At 37.1% G+C, this 18,443-nt stretch overlaps 1 protein-coding gene across 2 annotated transcripts in view; it reads left to right on the top strand.

Moving 5' to 3' along the window:
- Positions 1 to 18,443, top strand: part of LOC129755136 (uncharacterized) — an 824,173-nt gene that overhangs the window by 430,605 nt on the left and 375,125 nt on the right. For both annotated transcript variants that reach the window (XM_055751488.1, XM_055751489.1), the window contains exon 7: positions 7,584 to 8,466. In XM_055751488.1, the coding sequence (XP_055607463.1) occupies positions 7,584 to 8,466 (883 nt within the window). The remainder of the gene's footprint in view (positions 1 to 7,583; positions 8,467 to 18,443) is intronic.

Raw genomic sequence — 18,443 nt, 5'->3', positions numbered from 1 at the left:
ATGCGATATATGAAGGAAATGTAGGAAAAAAGCAATTGAGCAATTTGTCTAGTTTGAATTCCTGCGCGTAGCATCATGGCGGCAACAATTACTGAACATTGTAAATAATCAAGAGAAGGTGATATGAACCGATGGTAAGGGTGCAGTTGAGATAGAGAGAGAATTTTTGCTCATTTTACGATTTTTTAAAAGCTGAATTAAAAAGCCGCTGGAAGCTGAATAGAAGATCAATAAAACTTGTTTTGGAAATTGAAAGTATCAATAAGAACTTAAATATTGAGCTGCATAGAACGTGCTTCATATCAATGATGGGGCTGAGTAAGCTTTTTCGTACTTGTTATATGGGACTTTTGGTTGCTCGGGAAGCTATTTGATAACAATAAAAAAAACGAAAGTTTGGAGTTGAGTATTGTAAAGTGATGACCAGATTGTTGTTATGAAATCGAGGAGAAAAGATTTTTTGTGAAAATTCTTTAAAAGTTCGGTTTCCACAGCTTGTCACGTTTTTTTTTTATAAATATGCAAATTTAGACCAATGAGCTGCCGTCTGTCCCATTTGTATTTTCATCATTTTTGAGTTTATCAGTGGAATCACATTTAAATTATCGGTAGTTTTAGGAGAAAAAATTGTATTAAGTACTTTGTGAGGATGAGCATTGCAAAAACCTCAAGTAAATTTATCCCAAAATAAAAATGTTCGCAAGTCGCATGTGATAGACGACGTGTTTTGAAAAATAACGTTGCTACTGGAATAGTTGTGCAGCCTACAGTGATATTAGATATGATGAAGATCAACCCGGTTGTTACAGTCATTGCTCGTATGCTATCAAAAAAATTGAAGTATTTTTTGCTATTTTTCTGAACATTATGTTTCAAAATTTTAATTGTATAAAATGATAAAGCAAAATATTTCTTTACTAAGAGTCATCTTCATACCCTAAATTAAGCTTTCCAAATTTATTTCTGAACGTATCCGGACCGGGAAAATTCGAACATTTTTATCTATGAAAACCTTGCAATATCCTGGACATTGGATTTCTTAATTTTAAACTTAAAACCCGGACAATAACCAGTCAAACCCAGCCCAGGTATTTTCCATTAAAAGGCAAGGGAAATTGTGAAAATTAACACATGAAAGGAGATTTTTTGCACGGCACAGGAGCTCAAATCTTATTTTACAATTCCAAAAATGAATGCAAAGTTTTTTTTCTCGATATCTGAGCAACTGGACCAGATCGGATATTTCCCATTTTTTCTTTGAAATTTCGGCAGCCTGATTGAAACTGGGCAATCTGGAATGCTTACCCTAGGTTGTTCAAGAAATAGGTTCTGGCAGACCAGAATAAGCTCTTTTTAAGCCTTGTTTTTCATCAGCGTTTACAGTTAGCTTTGGGGGAATGACTCGCTATCTTTCTTGCTAGATGTATAACGTGAAAATAATCGCATATGCGTCCCAGAGAATAATTTTTAACGCTTTCAGAATTGTTTTTGATATTTTTGAACAAGCAATGATGCAAAAGTATTTGTTTTTCACGTAAATGACAAATTCTGTTCATTGCTGCAATCAAAGTCGCGGGAAAATGCAAAATTTCTTAAAACAAGTTACAAATTTCAATTGCTTCTCAACTCAACAAAAATGCCGGACTTGCCATTAGCGGGGGAGCAGTATTCTAATAAATATCATCCAACAAATTGTTATAAAGCTAAATGGGACACTTCTTTTTGCTGTTAGTTCATTTACTAGCAATCGGACATTAAAAATTTTGAAAGCATGCCTGTTAAAAGTACTATCCGACCTATTTTTTTTAAATTTAAGATTTACGCGGCTTTGAGATATTAACGAGGCAAGAGAAAAGATAAACATGATTTGACACAATTTCACTCAAAATCCATCATTGTCAAATTGATAGCTGAAAAAATCGTTGATTTTTCAAATAATTATTTTGTATGAGGTATGGAAAAGTTCGCAAACATTGTCAAAAATGTCCACAAAGTTCAAATCAAGCATTTGAGCACATGATCGGCAACTACGGTTAGGGGTCATCAGGGAAGTCAAGGCGCATACCAATTTTTTGTATTCAGAATGAACGAAAAACAAAGTGTAGACAACAGTGTGTACAACAGTTTTTCACAATCAACTTTTAAATATTCACAAAAAAAATTGTTTTTCAAATAATTATTTTTCTGACGTGAATTCTCTGATTTTCCACTGTTTTAAATCGTTTATTCAAACACTCCATTGTATATGAACATTTTTTTTTCCATACGACGAAGCAGTAGCGAAGCGAAAAAAATCATTCCATATTAGGTTATTTGCCCTACTTTGGACCCTTTAAGCGTAGGTTTTAAAATGATCAAGTTTTTGTCATAAATAGGCGGGAGGTTTTATTTTTTCAGGAAATTTCTTCATAGTTCATGATCTAATCTGCAAGTTTCAATGGGAATTTCCAACATAGGTTTCGCTTTTATTGAAAGATTTGTCAAGATATGGATGATCGAAAATTCCATCTTTGAACCTACTGTTCCTATTTGGTATTGAACTGGTACTTTTCATTGGACTTAGTACTAAAATCAGGCGCGGTCCTATGGGGGGGGTGATCGGGGTGATCACCCCGGTTACAAAATACTCGCAAACGCTGGAATTTTTATGAAAACTTCGAACATTTCCTAGTGGATGTTCTTTGGAATTTTCAAAATTTTCCACTCCGTGGGGGTGATAGTTGAATAAAAGAATTGATTGATTACTTAAATTCTTAAAATTGAAAAAAAATTCGGTCCGCCAAACTAAAACAGCTGTAACCATTTTCACCACATTACTTCTGTTAAGGCACTTACAGTATTTAATTCGAAACTGGTGATGGTGATAGGATGAAAAAAACCTGATAAAAATTGAGTTTAGGAATGTAACTCCAAGAACAGGTTTAAAAAAAAAGGCTCAAAAAACTTGCCTATGTATTAAAATGAGATGAAACCAGTGATAATAACATCCCGTCATAACTCGACTAATTTTCCGGGATCAAGGACTTTTAATTGGAAAATATTATTAGCTATAAGAAATGAATCCTTTATTAATCTTTTTCATTTTAAATTATACATTATGTGTAAAATTATTGAATGCATGAAGCAAAAATACAATTTTTCACTTTTGTACTAAGTCATTCGTTTCAAATTTGTAACTACATCTTTCGATTCAGTTCCAAAAAATTTTAAAATCTATGAGAGCTTGAAATTTAAGATAAAACAAATAAAAATAAAGTTCCAAAAGCTGCATACCTAAGAATTTGATTTTAATGATTTTATTTTAGAATTTAATTTATATTTAGAAATTGAAGAATAGAAACAAGAGTTTGTATTAATTAGCTTTTCGAATCACGATTTAGCAATACACTTTAGAAAAATAATAAAACATTCAGTGAATTTAAACATAGCAATTGTTGTGTGTATTTTTTCACTTGTAAATTACATTTATATCGGAAGATTCTTTAAAGAGTTCTTAAATTGTTAATTTTTAAACTGCTCAATATACAAATGACGGAAATTATCTTTTTTTCAATAATTGTTCTCAGTGAATATTAAAGATTCGCAGATTGTTTCATAAAAGAATGTATAAGCTATTTAAAACGATATCAAAATAAGTATGCAGAGAAAGTTCGTTAAACTTCTCTAATTTAATTTTTTTTAATATAAACCTCTAGTTAATTTAAGTGAAATTGGAAGGGGAGAAGAGAAGCAGTGAGCATCATATTCGTAAAATATTGTTTTTTTTAAGAAGTATATCTTATCGTATTCATCCATTACTTTGATGATTAATCACTTAGATAAAAAAATTGTTTGAATCATTAAAAATATAATATGAAATATTTTTTCAAGAACCCAATTTCAGCCTCTATTTTTAATCTAAATGTTCAACTCCACATTCAAAAGGGTTTTTTTTAAATCCACATGGCCACAGGATTAACACTTTTTTAGATTAAAATAATTTAAAAGCTTGTTTTGATTTATGTTGATGCCCTTAATTATTTTCAAATAGGTTAAAAATTATTCAAGAAAATTCTGCACTTTTCTGGCAAAACTTTTAAACATTACAATTAAAATTCGAAATAACGGTTCGTATCACATTTATTTCCGCAAGAACGCAAGTAATTTTGACTTCTGTGAATTTTTTTTTATTGAAGTTTTCTGTTTATTTACTATTTTGTAAAATAATAGACTTTTAACGAATGTTTAAAGAAGTAATGACTACATAGAATTTAAGATATTTCTCAAAGCAGATCGTTTTTCAGACTTCAGCTAATTTTTTAAATGAAATAAAATCTTTGTTTTTTAAAACTTTCTTTAGAAATGTAAGCAATTCTTGTCTGTCAGAGTTATAAAACACTGTAGATTTTTTTTTATCATTCATCATCATGAAAGTAGTATTCCTTAATTGAATAAAGTATAATAAACAAGTTCAGAATCAGTTTTTTCATGTTAACTTGTAAATTCATCAGTTATCAATGATTGATTTCACTCAAAACTGATTCTTTTCAAAACTCCTCATAAACTCCATATCATCAAAACGAGAGGTGATAAACAAAATCTAGTTGAAGATTCGAGTCAGCGCATCAAAATTTACTAAATCAATCATTAAAACAAAGACACCCAAATGCTACCTCTTGCATTATTTTGGTAAGACGTTTTTATAAGGAAAAATCATTTTCAAATGTTAAAAACTAATATTTTTTAACTTCATATTATATTAAAATTTATGAAGAGTTGATCATCGTGATTTAGCTCGTTAATTATATTTATCGAACTTATCGATGAAAATTAAAAGAACATGACTAAGAACATTTCAACATTATGAAAATTCTTGTCGAATAGAAAGTTAGAAATGTATGGATGTTGAAAATGAGAGAGTAGAATTTTATAAGAAGCATTTTAATCACATGTCATCAATTCATTTTTCATGGATAAAAAATAAACAAATTAATAAATAAATAAATAAAAGGGATCAGTTTCGTGTTTGATCATTCAAGAACTTTTCCATTTCCCAAATTGTACTTTGTCAGTGATGATGAATTGTTGTTGTATAAATACATTTGATACATAAAGTAATAACTGCGAACACAATCTTAAATTAACTTTTCTTGCCTTTAATATGATTACTGGTAGAATTTGAATATTAACTAAGGATTTTATCTTTGATAACTTAATAACTTGATAACTTGATAGAATTAATTATTTTCATGTTTAAATTGATCATCTGCTAATTTCGAATAAATTCTCTGAAGTTCCAAATTGATATATTTTCCTCATCGATAATTCACATTTTAAATTGTGATAGAATAGTATTTCAAATGGATGACATTACAGAGGAATTTTTCAACCAAAACTACAATTGAAATTGAAGAAAAGAAATGTAAATTAATATGGTTGATAATTTACAATATTATCAATTATTCTGACCTGATCTGATTTTGTTTGTAAGAATTCGAGTTTTATTTCTTATCAAATTTGGTGTTATGTTTGATTTATTCTTCTTCTGTGCACTGATTGTTATGTCCGAAGCTTCAAATTCTGAGTTTATTCCAATTTTGAATTCGCATTCCGTTTCTGATGTTTTGAATATACTTGCTTGATTTTTTTTTGTTCAGAATAAGAATCAACACTTCCAATGATATGTTAATGACTAACCGGGAATAGAATTGATTTAAAATTTTGATTCTGATTTATTTTGATTCGTATCAGTATCTTTTTTTCGAGTTTGTGTGATAATTATGGTTTCGAATATGGTTTTAGAAATCAATTTGCCTATTTATTGTCCTTTTTTGGTATTGTTATAATTTCTAACAAATTTTTAATTCGAAACCCCCTACCCATGGACATGTCCATCGCACGGGTCTGGTGTGCAGCAAATATTAAAGTCTCATTTGAAAATGTACACAACCACCCCCCCCCCCCTCCCCCCTTTCCAAGCATTCGTTCTTTCCAAATGAACGTTTTTTTCGCAATATATTTACGTTATTGACTTATTGACTGATTTTTGAAAATTTGGAAAAATCACCCCCCCCCAAGAGCCAGCTCTAGGACCGCCCCTGACTAAAATGCATATAAAAAGTATGATTTTTCGAAAATAAATGAACAAATGTAATCTTCAATCAAACATTGTCATAAAATGTATTACAGCTTTTAAACGATTAAAAACACTGATTATTCTGTTATGAATATCTGAAATACCTTCTCCCTTCGTTAGCTCTATCAGCACAGAATATAAACTGAAATTTATTTGTGTTTACTCACTAGTAGTTTATTCGCGCAAAGCTGACAAAAAATGTAAGAAATGTTCAATATTGGTTCTGAATTATGCCCTAATTAAAAATTCGCACATTTGTTGATTTGTTGGTATTGAAACGAAGTTTTGGTGATGTCAGTTCTAATAATGGAATATCATAGTCAAAAGTCTTCTATTTTGGACCCTTTACAAATTTTCCGGGTTTTTCATTGATTTCCATTTATTTTAGGAAAAATAGGTAGAATGGTCGATAATCTTTTCAGTGAAAGTAATTTCCCTTTTAATTAAGGCTTGCACAGGTAAAAAATGTGATTTTTTCTTATCCACTCTGATTTCTCAAAACTCAAATTGAGCTGACTGATCGACCACTGATTGCGAGGTATATTTTTAAAAACTTTAAAAATTTTATCAGAAAGACTTTTTATGATAAGAAGCGGTATGTTAGAATTCAGGAAGAATAAGAGTTCATTGTGTGCATAGCAGTATCTTTATCCTATGCTAGCAAAATGAATTATATACAATTTTCGGCATTTTAGGACTAAAGTAGGCTCTAGGTCCAAAGTAGGAGTACTCACCCTGTTTTAAATAAGTTTTTTTTAAAATTTGTCAAAATTTCCACTTCCACATTTTGTGCCGTTGAACTGGTAGAGCTGAAATTTTTTACGATGATAAATGCATTATTTTTTTGCAAGTTGATTTATTGAGGCATTTTACTTATGAAGTTGTTATGTGCCGGGGATATTTTTCCTAACTTAAGCTTTAATTTCATTTGGTGTTTGAGATTTGTTTTTTCAGGTTTCGATTCTTGATTTTCCTTCAGTGAAATCATCAAAAATGAACTCATCTGACTTCATAACATTTAAGAATTTTTAATGTGTTTCGATTTATAGTAAAACACTTTGTGGGGCTTGTGATATAGCTCAGTTGGCAAGTCAGTTGCTTCCTGAGACGATGTCCGTGAGTTCGAACCCAAGAGTAAACATCGAACACAGTTGTACCGGATAAGTTTTTCAATGACTGTCCGCCAATTGCATCGTTGATATAAGTCGCGAATGACAGAAATGTGTTATAACAACTATAATCGAAAATAGAAGACACTTCGTGAAAGGAATATATTCTTATCTAAAGAAGCAGCCCAGGAATAAGTAAAACAGTAGTACGTTTTTCACGATTCCTTATTTTTTTCCCGGGAAATCCAATATCCATTAGAAATGCCTGATTTTGATTGCTCCAAACTTTGCTGGCAGCAGCAGCAGCAAAAGACAGAATCTGAATCCAAATTGAATCCTCCCGTCATTTTTAATTTCAGATGTTTCGCATCGGCATCCGATTGTCAAGGATATTTTAAAAGTTACATCATCTGGCATGGAGCTCGGGGGCTACCAGAATGATTCTCCGGACCGGCGGGATGCCGGCAGAAAACGAGAGTATGAATCTGGCGAACCCGCCGAGGGATCTGCCCCCAGACAGCCCCAGCGTTCTGAACCAATTAAAAGCCAAACAGACAGCCGTGCTCAGAAATTTAATTACGACCCACGAACAAAGCTAACGCTCCAGGGATCGGCGTCGGCGTTTGTGGTTGGCGATGGCTCAAAGTCCTCGGCCGATGGGCAAGTAGTTGACCACCAAATGCCCGGCTGGCGTCCACCGGAAGTGGAAGTGGTGCCCTACGGAGGTGGCGACGCGGACGAAAACGACGAGGTGATAAATATTCTCAACGATACACCCACCATAAGTTTCGAGCCAAACGAAGCGGACGCATCGTCGACGATGATTTTCCAGGGCGGCACTGACCCGGACGACGCCGATTCGGATCCACCGGGGGTTTGGGTTTCGGATGATGCGGAGAATTTGGCGGCCGACGATGATGGCGAAGATGTCGTCGTCCCGGATGGTCTCGAGGTAGACCTTTCGAAAACAGCGACCACTGTTAGTGGTGGCATTTTTCGCATGGAAGATTTCGATCTGAGCGAACTGGACGAGACCAGCCGAAACAATCGACGCAATCTGATGAAGGGACAGGACGTGGTGACGCAGTTTCTGCAGATTGTTGAAAGTCAACATCTGCTCGGATCGAACTGCACGGCCGGAACTGCCCTGAACCTCGGCGATGGCGTCGTGGATCGTTACGCTCAGGACCGATTCCGGGTCGAGGCCGAAATTGCCGTTAACAGAGCCAACATGTTGACACGGTAAGTGTGTAAAAATTGGTCTCATTATTCTTTCAGTAGAGCTTCATTTTTCTCCGGGGCAATGATGTTGCGTGAGGCCTGACGAATGAAAAAAAAAAAAAGAAAAACAATTGGTCCAATTAGGGAAAAGCCGGAACATGACGTATCCTGCCGGGGGACTCAGGTGAAAATATTGAGTCACATTCATCAGCCTTGTTGAATGCGTATGGACAGGCAAATTATGTTTTTCTTTTTTGTTTCAAAATGAACACCTGCTAAAAGTCCCACCCAATTTTGCAATGGACTTCGTTGCCAGAAAAAAGATTACAGATTGAGTCATCCCGCCCGCTCGAAAAGATGAAGCTGAAAATTGCGAGCGATTTTCATAATCGCTTTGATAAAAAGTAATTTTTCTACCATTTCTCAAAAAAAGCTAACTCAAACAACCAAATATATATCTTTATCTATAAAACATAATTTCCGTTTGTTTGTTTGTTTGTTTGTTTGTATGTTTGTCTTCAATAGGCTCAGTCGCCCTAAGAGCTAGAGAGCTGAAATTTGGCATGGGTGCTCATTAGAACCAGGAATGTTGAAAAATGTTCTTAGATTTTCGGATGACCCCTTTTGAAGGGGGTCGTCCATAGAAGATAAATGTTGTTTTCGTGATATTGACGTTACTTTTCGTCGGATCGTGTTGAAAATTTGCACATGGGTGTTTTGAGGGATGGACATTTGATTTCAGGTATCAGATTTTGTGTTAGAGGTCGGCAAAAGGGGTCGTCCATATTAACTGTTTACTGTTTTAGCGATATTGACGTTATTATACACTGGATTGAGATGGAAATTGCACACGAGAGTTTTTAGGAATAAACAATTGATTACCATTATACAATTTTAAGCCGAGGTTCAGAAAAAGGGTTACCAATTCACTGTATTTGCGATATTGATGTTATTAAACAATGGATAAGGATGAAAATTGGCACAGGAAAGTTTTCAGGGACGGATAATCTATTTCAGGTATCAAATTTGGTGTGAGGGGTCTGCAAAAGGGGTCGTCCATATTACCTCTACAATGTTCTTTGTTTTTTTTTGCGGTATTATCTGTTCACTGTTTTTGCGATATTAACGTTATAATAAATTGGATTTAGATGAAAATTTGCACACGGAAGTTTTCAGGGACCGATAATAGATTTTAGGTATAAAATTTGCACATGAGTGTTTTGGAGGATGGACATTTGATTCCAGGTATCATGATGAATTATGAGTTAGAAGTCAATGAAAAGGTACCTTAGCAGCTTACTCAAGATTCCAAATATGTCGAGATACTCCGGCTGGCTTGAACCCACAATTCATTGTATATCAGTTTTCGCTCGTTTGATGCCCTGTCCTACCCCCATCTTATCCCCAATAATAGAGTTAAGCTATTTATAATTGAAAAATATTAATGGCTGGTAAACGGTGGATAATGTGCAACACGAGACCCCATAGTGGTCATATCACCTCTTATTCACAACTCCTATCTCTACCTCCCCGCGGTGCCGGCTGGGGTGCGAGTAACCTAAGCGGAGATCGGGTACCCAACCCCGGTGGATGCTTTGGTCGCATGCAGACTGAGAAGGTGGCCGCACGCGTCTGTTCCCCAGGTCAGGGGCGGCGTGCAACAACAACCGAGCGTCTGTTCTCCAGGTCAGGGGCGGCTCAAACAGCGTCTGTCTTGCAGCAAGCGGCTGAATTTATGGAATGCGGCTCCCGCCAGCTAAGTCCAAGATGGCAGCCCCATCGCGGGATAGGGACTTTAGGCTAACAACCTACTGCTCCCGATTTGAAATTGTTACGGAATCCGAAAGAAATGACCGACCTGGAACTTTGGCGACGACTTTTAGCATGAAAACACGGACACGAATTGGAACTTGGAATGTTTTAACCCTTGCCCAACAAGGCAAACTGGAACAACTCGCTAGAGAGGCTAGCCGCCTCAAGCTTGAAATTTTGGGACTGAGCGAAGTCCGTTGGCCTAATACTGGAGAACACAAGACACAATCCGGGCAAGTCCTGCTTTACTCTGGCATACGAGGAGAACATGCTAATCGGGAACGAGGAGTTGGTTTCCTGTTAAGCCCGCAGGCCTACGCGGCCCTCATTAGATGGGAACCGATAAACGAAAGAATAATCGTAGCCAGATTCAGAACACGGGTTAGAAACCTTACAATGGTCCAGTGTTATGCGCCAACTGACGTTGCCGACTTGCAGGAGAAAGAGCAGTTTTACAGTCAACTGAACAGCGTGGTTGAGAGAATTCCGAAGGGTGACATTCAAATCCATTTGGGCGACTTCAACGCAAAGATTGGCTCCGACAATCAGGACCTTGAGCGCATCATGGGGCGCCATGGCCTAGGACAGATGAGTGAGAACGGAGAGCTGTTTGTAGAATTTTGTGGTAACAACAACATGGTGATCGGTGGATCGCTCTTCTCCCATCGACCAGCACATAAGGTCACTTGGATATCCCGAGATGGCCGAACAGAAAATCAAATTGACCTCATCTGCATCAGCCGAAAATGGAGAAGGAGCCTTCTTGATGTCCGCAACAAGCGAAGCGCAGACATTGCATCTGACCATCACCTCGTCCTTGGCGAGATACGACTGAGAGTTGCACGTGTCCAACGGCGCGAGGAGAAAGTCGGGTGTCGATACGACGTCCGCCGGTTGGAGAATCCAGAGGTGAACAGGGCATACGTTGAACAACTAGAATCCCGAGCCTCGGAGCTGCCGACAGACGGAACAGTCGAAGAACAGTGGTGTGGAATCAAGAATGCCTTTATCACGACGAGCCATGGTACTCTCGGTTAAGTTTGTGGAAGAAGGAGTGAATGGATGTCGGATGAAACTTGGAGGATGGTCGATGATCGGAGAAACGCGAAAGTCGGAATTGAGCAGGCATGTACCGGGTCAGCCAAAGCAGTCGCCCGCTTACGATATGCGGAGCTGGAAAAGGCAGTTAAACGAGCTTGTAGACGAGACAAGAGAGCCTGGACAAACTCCCTAGCCGAAGAGGGAGAAAGAGCCGCCGCCAATGCAAGGACTAATGCAAGAATGCCGCTGAAAGACCGAGCAGGTCAGTTATTGACCGATCGAACAGATCAGCTCAAACGATGGACTGAGCACTTCGAACAACTCTTCCGAGACACGAATAGCGATGGCCAACAGAATCTGCAGCTCGAAGCGCCAACAGTAAGTCGCATAAATGGCGTCAACTCGGAAGCGCCTTCGCTGGCTGAAATAGAAGCGGCAATCAAAAACATTAAATCCAACAAAGCACCTGGGATCGATTGCATCCCTGCTGAAATGCTGAGAGCCGACCCTGCCCTATCAGCACCAATGTTGCACCGTCTTTTCGCTGACATCTGGGATACTGCAACATTCCCGGCCGACTGGATGCAGGGTATCCTCGTAAAGGTCCCAAAGAAAGGAGACCTGACAGAGTGCGGTAACTGGCGAGGCATAATGTTGATCTGTACAACCCTCAAAGTACTCTGCAAAGTGATTCTGAACAGGATCCAGGAGAAAATAGACGCTACACTCCGACGGCAACAAGCTGGATTCCGATCTCGACGATCATGTGTGGACCACATCACAACGCTACGAATCATACTGGAACAAATCAACGAATTCCAGGACTCTCTTCTGCTGGTGTTCGTTGATTTCGAAAAAGCATTCGACCGACTTAACCATGAAAACATCTGGGCGGCTCTAAGGCGACGAGGGGTCCCAGAGAAACTAGTCCATCTCATCGAAGCACAGTATGAGGCATTTTCGTGCAAGGTCTTGCACGACGGTGTCTTGTCCGAACCAATCCCGGTAACTGCTGGAGTGAGACAAGGATGTATTCTATCACCGCTACTTTTTCTAATCGTAATGGATGAGATTCTGATTGGATCGATTGACTGTGCACCGAACCGAGGATTGCCGTGGAATCCTTCAACAATGGAGCAACTGAACGACCTTGACCTGGCAGACGATATTGTTTTGCTCGCCCAGACACAACCAGATATGCAGAGCAAACTCGACGACCTCACCGAAAGTTCCAAGGCAGCAGGTCTCAAAGTCAATGTCAGAAAGACCAAGTCGATGGAGATCAACACAGGAAATCCCTCCAGTTTCATGGTAGCTGGGCAACAAGTTGAGAAAGTGGAGTGCTTCCAGTATCTTGGTAGCCAGATTACGCCTGATGGTGGTACCAGAAAAGACATCGAAACACGGATCAGAATGGCCCGATTTGCGTTTGCGAGTCTCCGAAACATCTGGCGGTCACGCCAGATCTCTCTACGAACAAAAATCCGAATCTTCAACTCAAACGTCAAATCTGTATTGCTGTACGGGTGCGAAACTTGGTTCACATATGCGGTAACGACGCGAAAACTGCAAGTATTTGTAAATCGCTGCCTGCGGAATATCATCCGCGCTTGGTGGCCTGGCAACTGGATCTCGAATGAGGAACTACATTGCCGGTGTCATCAAAAGGCGCTAGAAATCGAGATTCGGGAACGTAAGTGGAGATGGATTGGGCACACGCTGCGAAGAGATGAAAACGAGATTTGCAAAGAGGCGCTAGATTGGAATCCAGAAGGTCATCGAAGAAGAGGCAGACCCAGAAATTCGTGGCGGCGAAGCCTAGCCGCTGAAATCCGAACTGTCGACGAGAATCTTGACTGGGACCAGGTGAAGACGCTGGCTCCGGATCGTCAACAGTGGAGGTCCTTTACCACGGCCCTATGCACCGGAGGATCGGCGCGGGATCATTAAGTAAGTAAGTAATACATTTTTAATCATGTTTTACATCTTACCTTATCAGCATCCACATCCATTTTATTTATATATTTATTTTTTTTCATCTCTAAAATGAAAGGATACTTATCATTATACCACTAGAGATTTCTATTTTTTTAGCGGCCCACGCATTGATGTGCGTGAAACCTAACTGCAACTTTCTAATGCCAAAGACCAAGAATCCATCCAACATAATACACTCAAATACTACTTTCAAGTGCATTTGCAATCTACATCTTTAAAAAAATAACAAAGCAGGCATAGATAATAGTTTCCACAAGCAACTATTTCCAAATTAAACCAGAATATTTCTGTCGGACTAGCTTCAACCCACGAGAACAACAATGATCTTCAAAATCTTGTGCCGTCTCGATTTCCTTCGGAGTCCGAAATTGAAACAAGACGATATAACTCTCAAAAACCAACAGTCACTGATTTTAATCAGTACCGAATCCCACTTTGTGCTAAAGGAAAGTAAATATTTCTTAGCAAAATTGCGTAGTTCAACTTAACAGCGCTTAAGCGCCAACAACTAAAAAAAAGTTGAAGTGCTGAAGTCGCTTAAAACCCGGACTTTCTTCCCAGGGGTGGGCTTCCAAAGAAGACTTAACAAAATGGGGTTGGCGAAATGAGGGAAGTTTGTGTAGGTACACGAACTTAGTCGCCGCGCAATATCCGTAGTTTTCCGTATCATAAAAAGACCAAACACAATGCTTAAAAAGAACTTCACAAAGGTAACTAAAATGCAACTTACCGGTAAAATCGTCCTTACACTTGCACACAAGCTACCGCCAGAGAACTTCCCGGACTGGGGTTGGCTGCCGGAACGATGAGCCAGGCCGTTAACTCCCGAGATAGTCACAGACTCGAAACACTTTTTGCGCGGCGCGTATAATTGGGACCGATTAAACGGGTGAAAATACTTGAAGACAGTATAAAAACCGCCTTACGAATTTGTTTAAATCGCAGCTAACTTCAAAGAACGTCTTCCAAACTCAAGTACCAGATGGCTAAGAGACCCGTTTTCTTGTTTTTGGTCCCAAGAAAACTCCATTTTCCAACTTCCCAAAGGAAAGTCTCCATTGGTAACTCATGATGACTGTCAGAATAACGATAAGTTATTCTGTAGTCCTTATGGGTGGAATTTCATTTTACCGAAAACTTACACTTCAGTACACAATATGATTCATTCTCAGTAAGACTGACATGATACATGTTCTTATTATGATTTGGAAATACTACGGATATTAACCACTTTGCCTACTACGGCCCGTTACAATCTTCCTCCAGGAATCATTTAATAAAATTTGAGCACACATTTCCCGGACCCCCTCGATCACTACTTTAACACTTTGGCCAGGGCGTCATTTCTAGCCTCAGCCTTCATTGCAGCTTAACCCAAAAAACAAAAATCAATAAAAGTGGAGTGATTTTATAATTTTTTCCCTCAACACGTTTCAAAAATTCACTTAATTTTCCACTCATTTGAGAAACTTTGTTCTCTACTATGAAAGACGTTTTCTCTGTACGAATGATAATCAAAATACACCGAACATATTTATCGCACTTAACAACTGACTGATTTCCAAAGATTATTATTTTTCTTTAGTGAATCTTTGAATTAAATCAAAACTTGTCTCTGTCAGCACCGGAAATAAATTTGTATTTGCTGTTCAGTACATACGTCAACTACCCGAGGACTACAAACACATCTTAAAACAATCGCACCAAATGCGCACCAGATCCCGTGATTAGCTGGTGATATTCTCTAATTTTCAATTTTGCTGCATACATTTAGGGGCAAAAATTATAAACATTTCTCAATACTTTTGGCCTCGGAAACAAAATAAATTTTACCTTCATGCAATTCCCTAGGTTTTCCCGCTGTTCCCATATTCTTTTTTTTATTCAGACTTAGCCATTTGATAGGGTTTCTAGATATTTTTTCTATACAGGCTTACTCATGGACAATGTCCGTTTTTTAAATATCCAGAAATTATCATCAAACGACCATAAAAATTACTTTAAAACTATACCTTTACAAAGAAAAAAAAGTTAAACTTTCATATAAAATAACCCATTTGCTTTTAAATAATATCATTTTTTTAGGAGAGATGTTTGTTTGTGAGTCTTCGAAAAAACAGATATTTAAAACTTTAAAACTACATTTTAAGTTATATTGAAAAATCTCCAACTACAAACCAAACTCAGCCTATTTGAATCTCAATTTATAGGCTTTAAGCGTAGAAAACAGTTTTCAGATATTTTAGACTTAGTTAATGATGATTATCCGTAAAAACTTCATGTTGATCAAAGTTCCCCCAGTTTACGGTACTTGAGAACACTGTTAAGGGAGTTTAGTTTCCGACTAACTTTTCGTAATTTACAGTTGCCTTTATTAGTTTATTGTAGATACTGACTTAAAAATTTCATGTCGGACTCGATTATCCGCTTAATCCCATTTTTTTTTACTGATTATTGATTGAGTGAGTAATCGAGTCGAATAAATTCATTTCATAAGATGAGATCTGAAAAAGATCATTTTAGTGCTTTAGGCCAAAGCCGAAAGATTTTAAAAGTGTAAATAATTTACTTACTCTATTGAAATCATTTATTGAAGACACTTAACTTGTTGTAATGTTTACATGGTATTTAACGCATTGAGATGAGCGATGAATAAATATTAAAGCAAACTAAACAGTGAAGTTCCAGAATGGAGTAATAAAACAAGCACATCAAGCAAACCAAATATAAAAAAAAATCAACTGGTTGCAAGTTTAGTTGCGAAATTGTTATTCTCTATTCAAACTCAATGGAGTAATTTTTCAGAAGTTTAAATTAACCCTTCGTTTCATAAAGTAAAAAATTTGCAACAACTAATGTATAAAAAAAGTGAAAAATCGTATTTTATTTAAATTTTTTTTTCTTGATGTATTCATCATTTCCAACTTATTTAAATGATTTTTGAGGAAAAATTAAAAAATCATGAAATAATGGGTTAATTTTATCATGCTTTTTTTGCAAAATATCTCAGACACATTATTTGAATTAAATTGCTTTTGCTCAACTTTGATTGACATGGCCGGTCAAACAACTATGTATTTTGAAAGGCTACCTCGGACTTCCCAGAAGTGTCTGTAGTAGGTACGAAGAAAATTTCAACTTCATCTTCTGTCAAAATTTTCAATTCAGCTTCACACCATCACAGGGTAGCTAGTGCAAGATCCTCCTCCTCGCTAGCGGCTAGTCATTTCATTTGTAAACTTTGAAACGTATCAGACGGATGGATTCCCGAGAAAGGTTTATTGGTTTTAATTTTAATTTGTGTTTGAGTTTTGTCAAGCTTACTCATCTTCATCAAGAGTTTTCACCGCTTATTTTCTCATTCCAACGGTTAGCAATCTGTTTACCTTTTCACCAGTTAAAGTTTCCACAAAAACGGTGCTGTGTCAATGAGTTTTACATTCTTGTCGGACTTCAATTATGATTTGTTGAATCGAGGAATTCGGGTGTCGAGGAAATTGTTTTTTTTTTCAACTTTAGAACTTTTTATAGTCTAGTCTAGAACAACGAAATGAATTTAAAATCAAATTCAGTACGGAGATCCCAAACATCTTTGAACCATCTGGATCGTAATCTTTCTGCTGCATCAATAAACAAGACGATTAACTACCTGTAACTTGACGTGACGGCACTCAATTTCCGAGATAGAACGAGTAGAGATCGTGTCAACCTCATTCGATGCTTTAATACGGGGTTTTCAACCTTTATGCGTACCAACATTTTCCCCAAAGCGACTGCGAGAAAACGGGTGTACGAAAATATGGAGCAAGTAACTTGCGATAAAAGAAAACTTTCTCACACAGCCATCATCATTCGAAAGAAAATAAATCCTCGGCTTAGAAGACAAACAAGCGTGTTTGTACTGTTTGAAATATCATCCAGCGTGTTTTCTTCGCTTGCTTCCAAAATAACCGCACAGTGGGTCTCTTTGTCAGAAAAAATAATTTCGAGTCAATTGTCATTTGTTTTGATGTTCTAAAACTCAACTCCAGGAACCAACAAAGTCGCAAATTAGTGAAACAAATCAAAATATTTGAGGAGAAAATTGTTGAAACTCGATCTTATAAAAAAGAATCCTTATAAAAATAAGTCGGTAAGATCTGCATAAAATATACTATTGAAATATACAAAATTTTATAGAAATAGTTAAGAAAAATCTCATCCAACAGCTAAAAACAAGGAAAAGAACCACTGTGATCGGCTTTGTGCGTCTAAATGTTGGCCCCCCGAGTTGCTGAAGTTTGATAAGATTTTCTGTGTAAGGGTGGGTGTTTGCGAAAATTCCATCACTAATAAATGTCAGCGACCAATTTTTTTGTTGGTTACTCGTTCTGTTTAGCCCTGCATGTTGACTGGTGGCCAACATAGCTATGCTACCGGATGACCTTGGGAAAACATAAGTGGAAAACATCATCAGTTATTCGCTGCTCGTCCATCCACCCACCCATCATGAGCATAGCCATTGGCCATCAGGATTGGGAGCTGATGGCGGAAAAAATATGATATAATGGATAGTAAAAGCACTCCGATCATCATCTTTGAGAAGATTTCATCAGTTGACTAGTTTTTTGTTCCTGCCAACATCGCAGAGTGAAAAATCCTATTCTAAGCAAAATATATTAAAAGATTAAAAACTAAACCGCCTTTGCGATGGGAGTAGAGCGTAGCTCGGGACTCTTTCAGTGACCTACTCCCTTGTAAAGTTTCTTTGAGATGCTTACTGGCTTCCATCATTTAATTCATATTGAGCGTTGAATAGGATTTTGAGAAGAAATTTTGCATTATGTATTGGCATAATTTAAAAGCTATGTACAATGGAAATTACATGTTTTTTTGCTGATGTTAAAAATTAAGTTTGAAAAGAAAAAAATAATAACGGAGTGTGAGAAATATTAAGCGCTAAATAATAGAAATAGTCATCAAAATAAATACAAGTTTGTGCTATGGTTTTTGCTATAACCTTCATCCTTTGAGCAGAATAAGAGCTGCAATGGTAGGGGAACTGGGGGTATAATGCCCAGTGTGGGCAAAACGCCCCACTGCGATATCTAGCTAGATATACACTTATTTTTAGAATTCGGTATGCTATTCCCTTCTAATTAACAGTA

The sequence above is a fragment of the Uranotaenia lowii genome, chromosome 3 (assembly GCF_029784155.1).
Source record: "Uranotaenia lowii strain MFRU-FL chromosome 3, ASM2978415v1, whole genome shotgun sequence".
NCBI classification, from domain to species: Eukaryota; Metazoa; Arthropoda; class Insecta; order Diptera; family Culicidae; genus Uranotaenia; species Uranotaenia lowii.
This window is presented reverse-complemented; position numbering and strand designations above follow the sequence as displayed.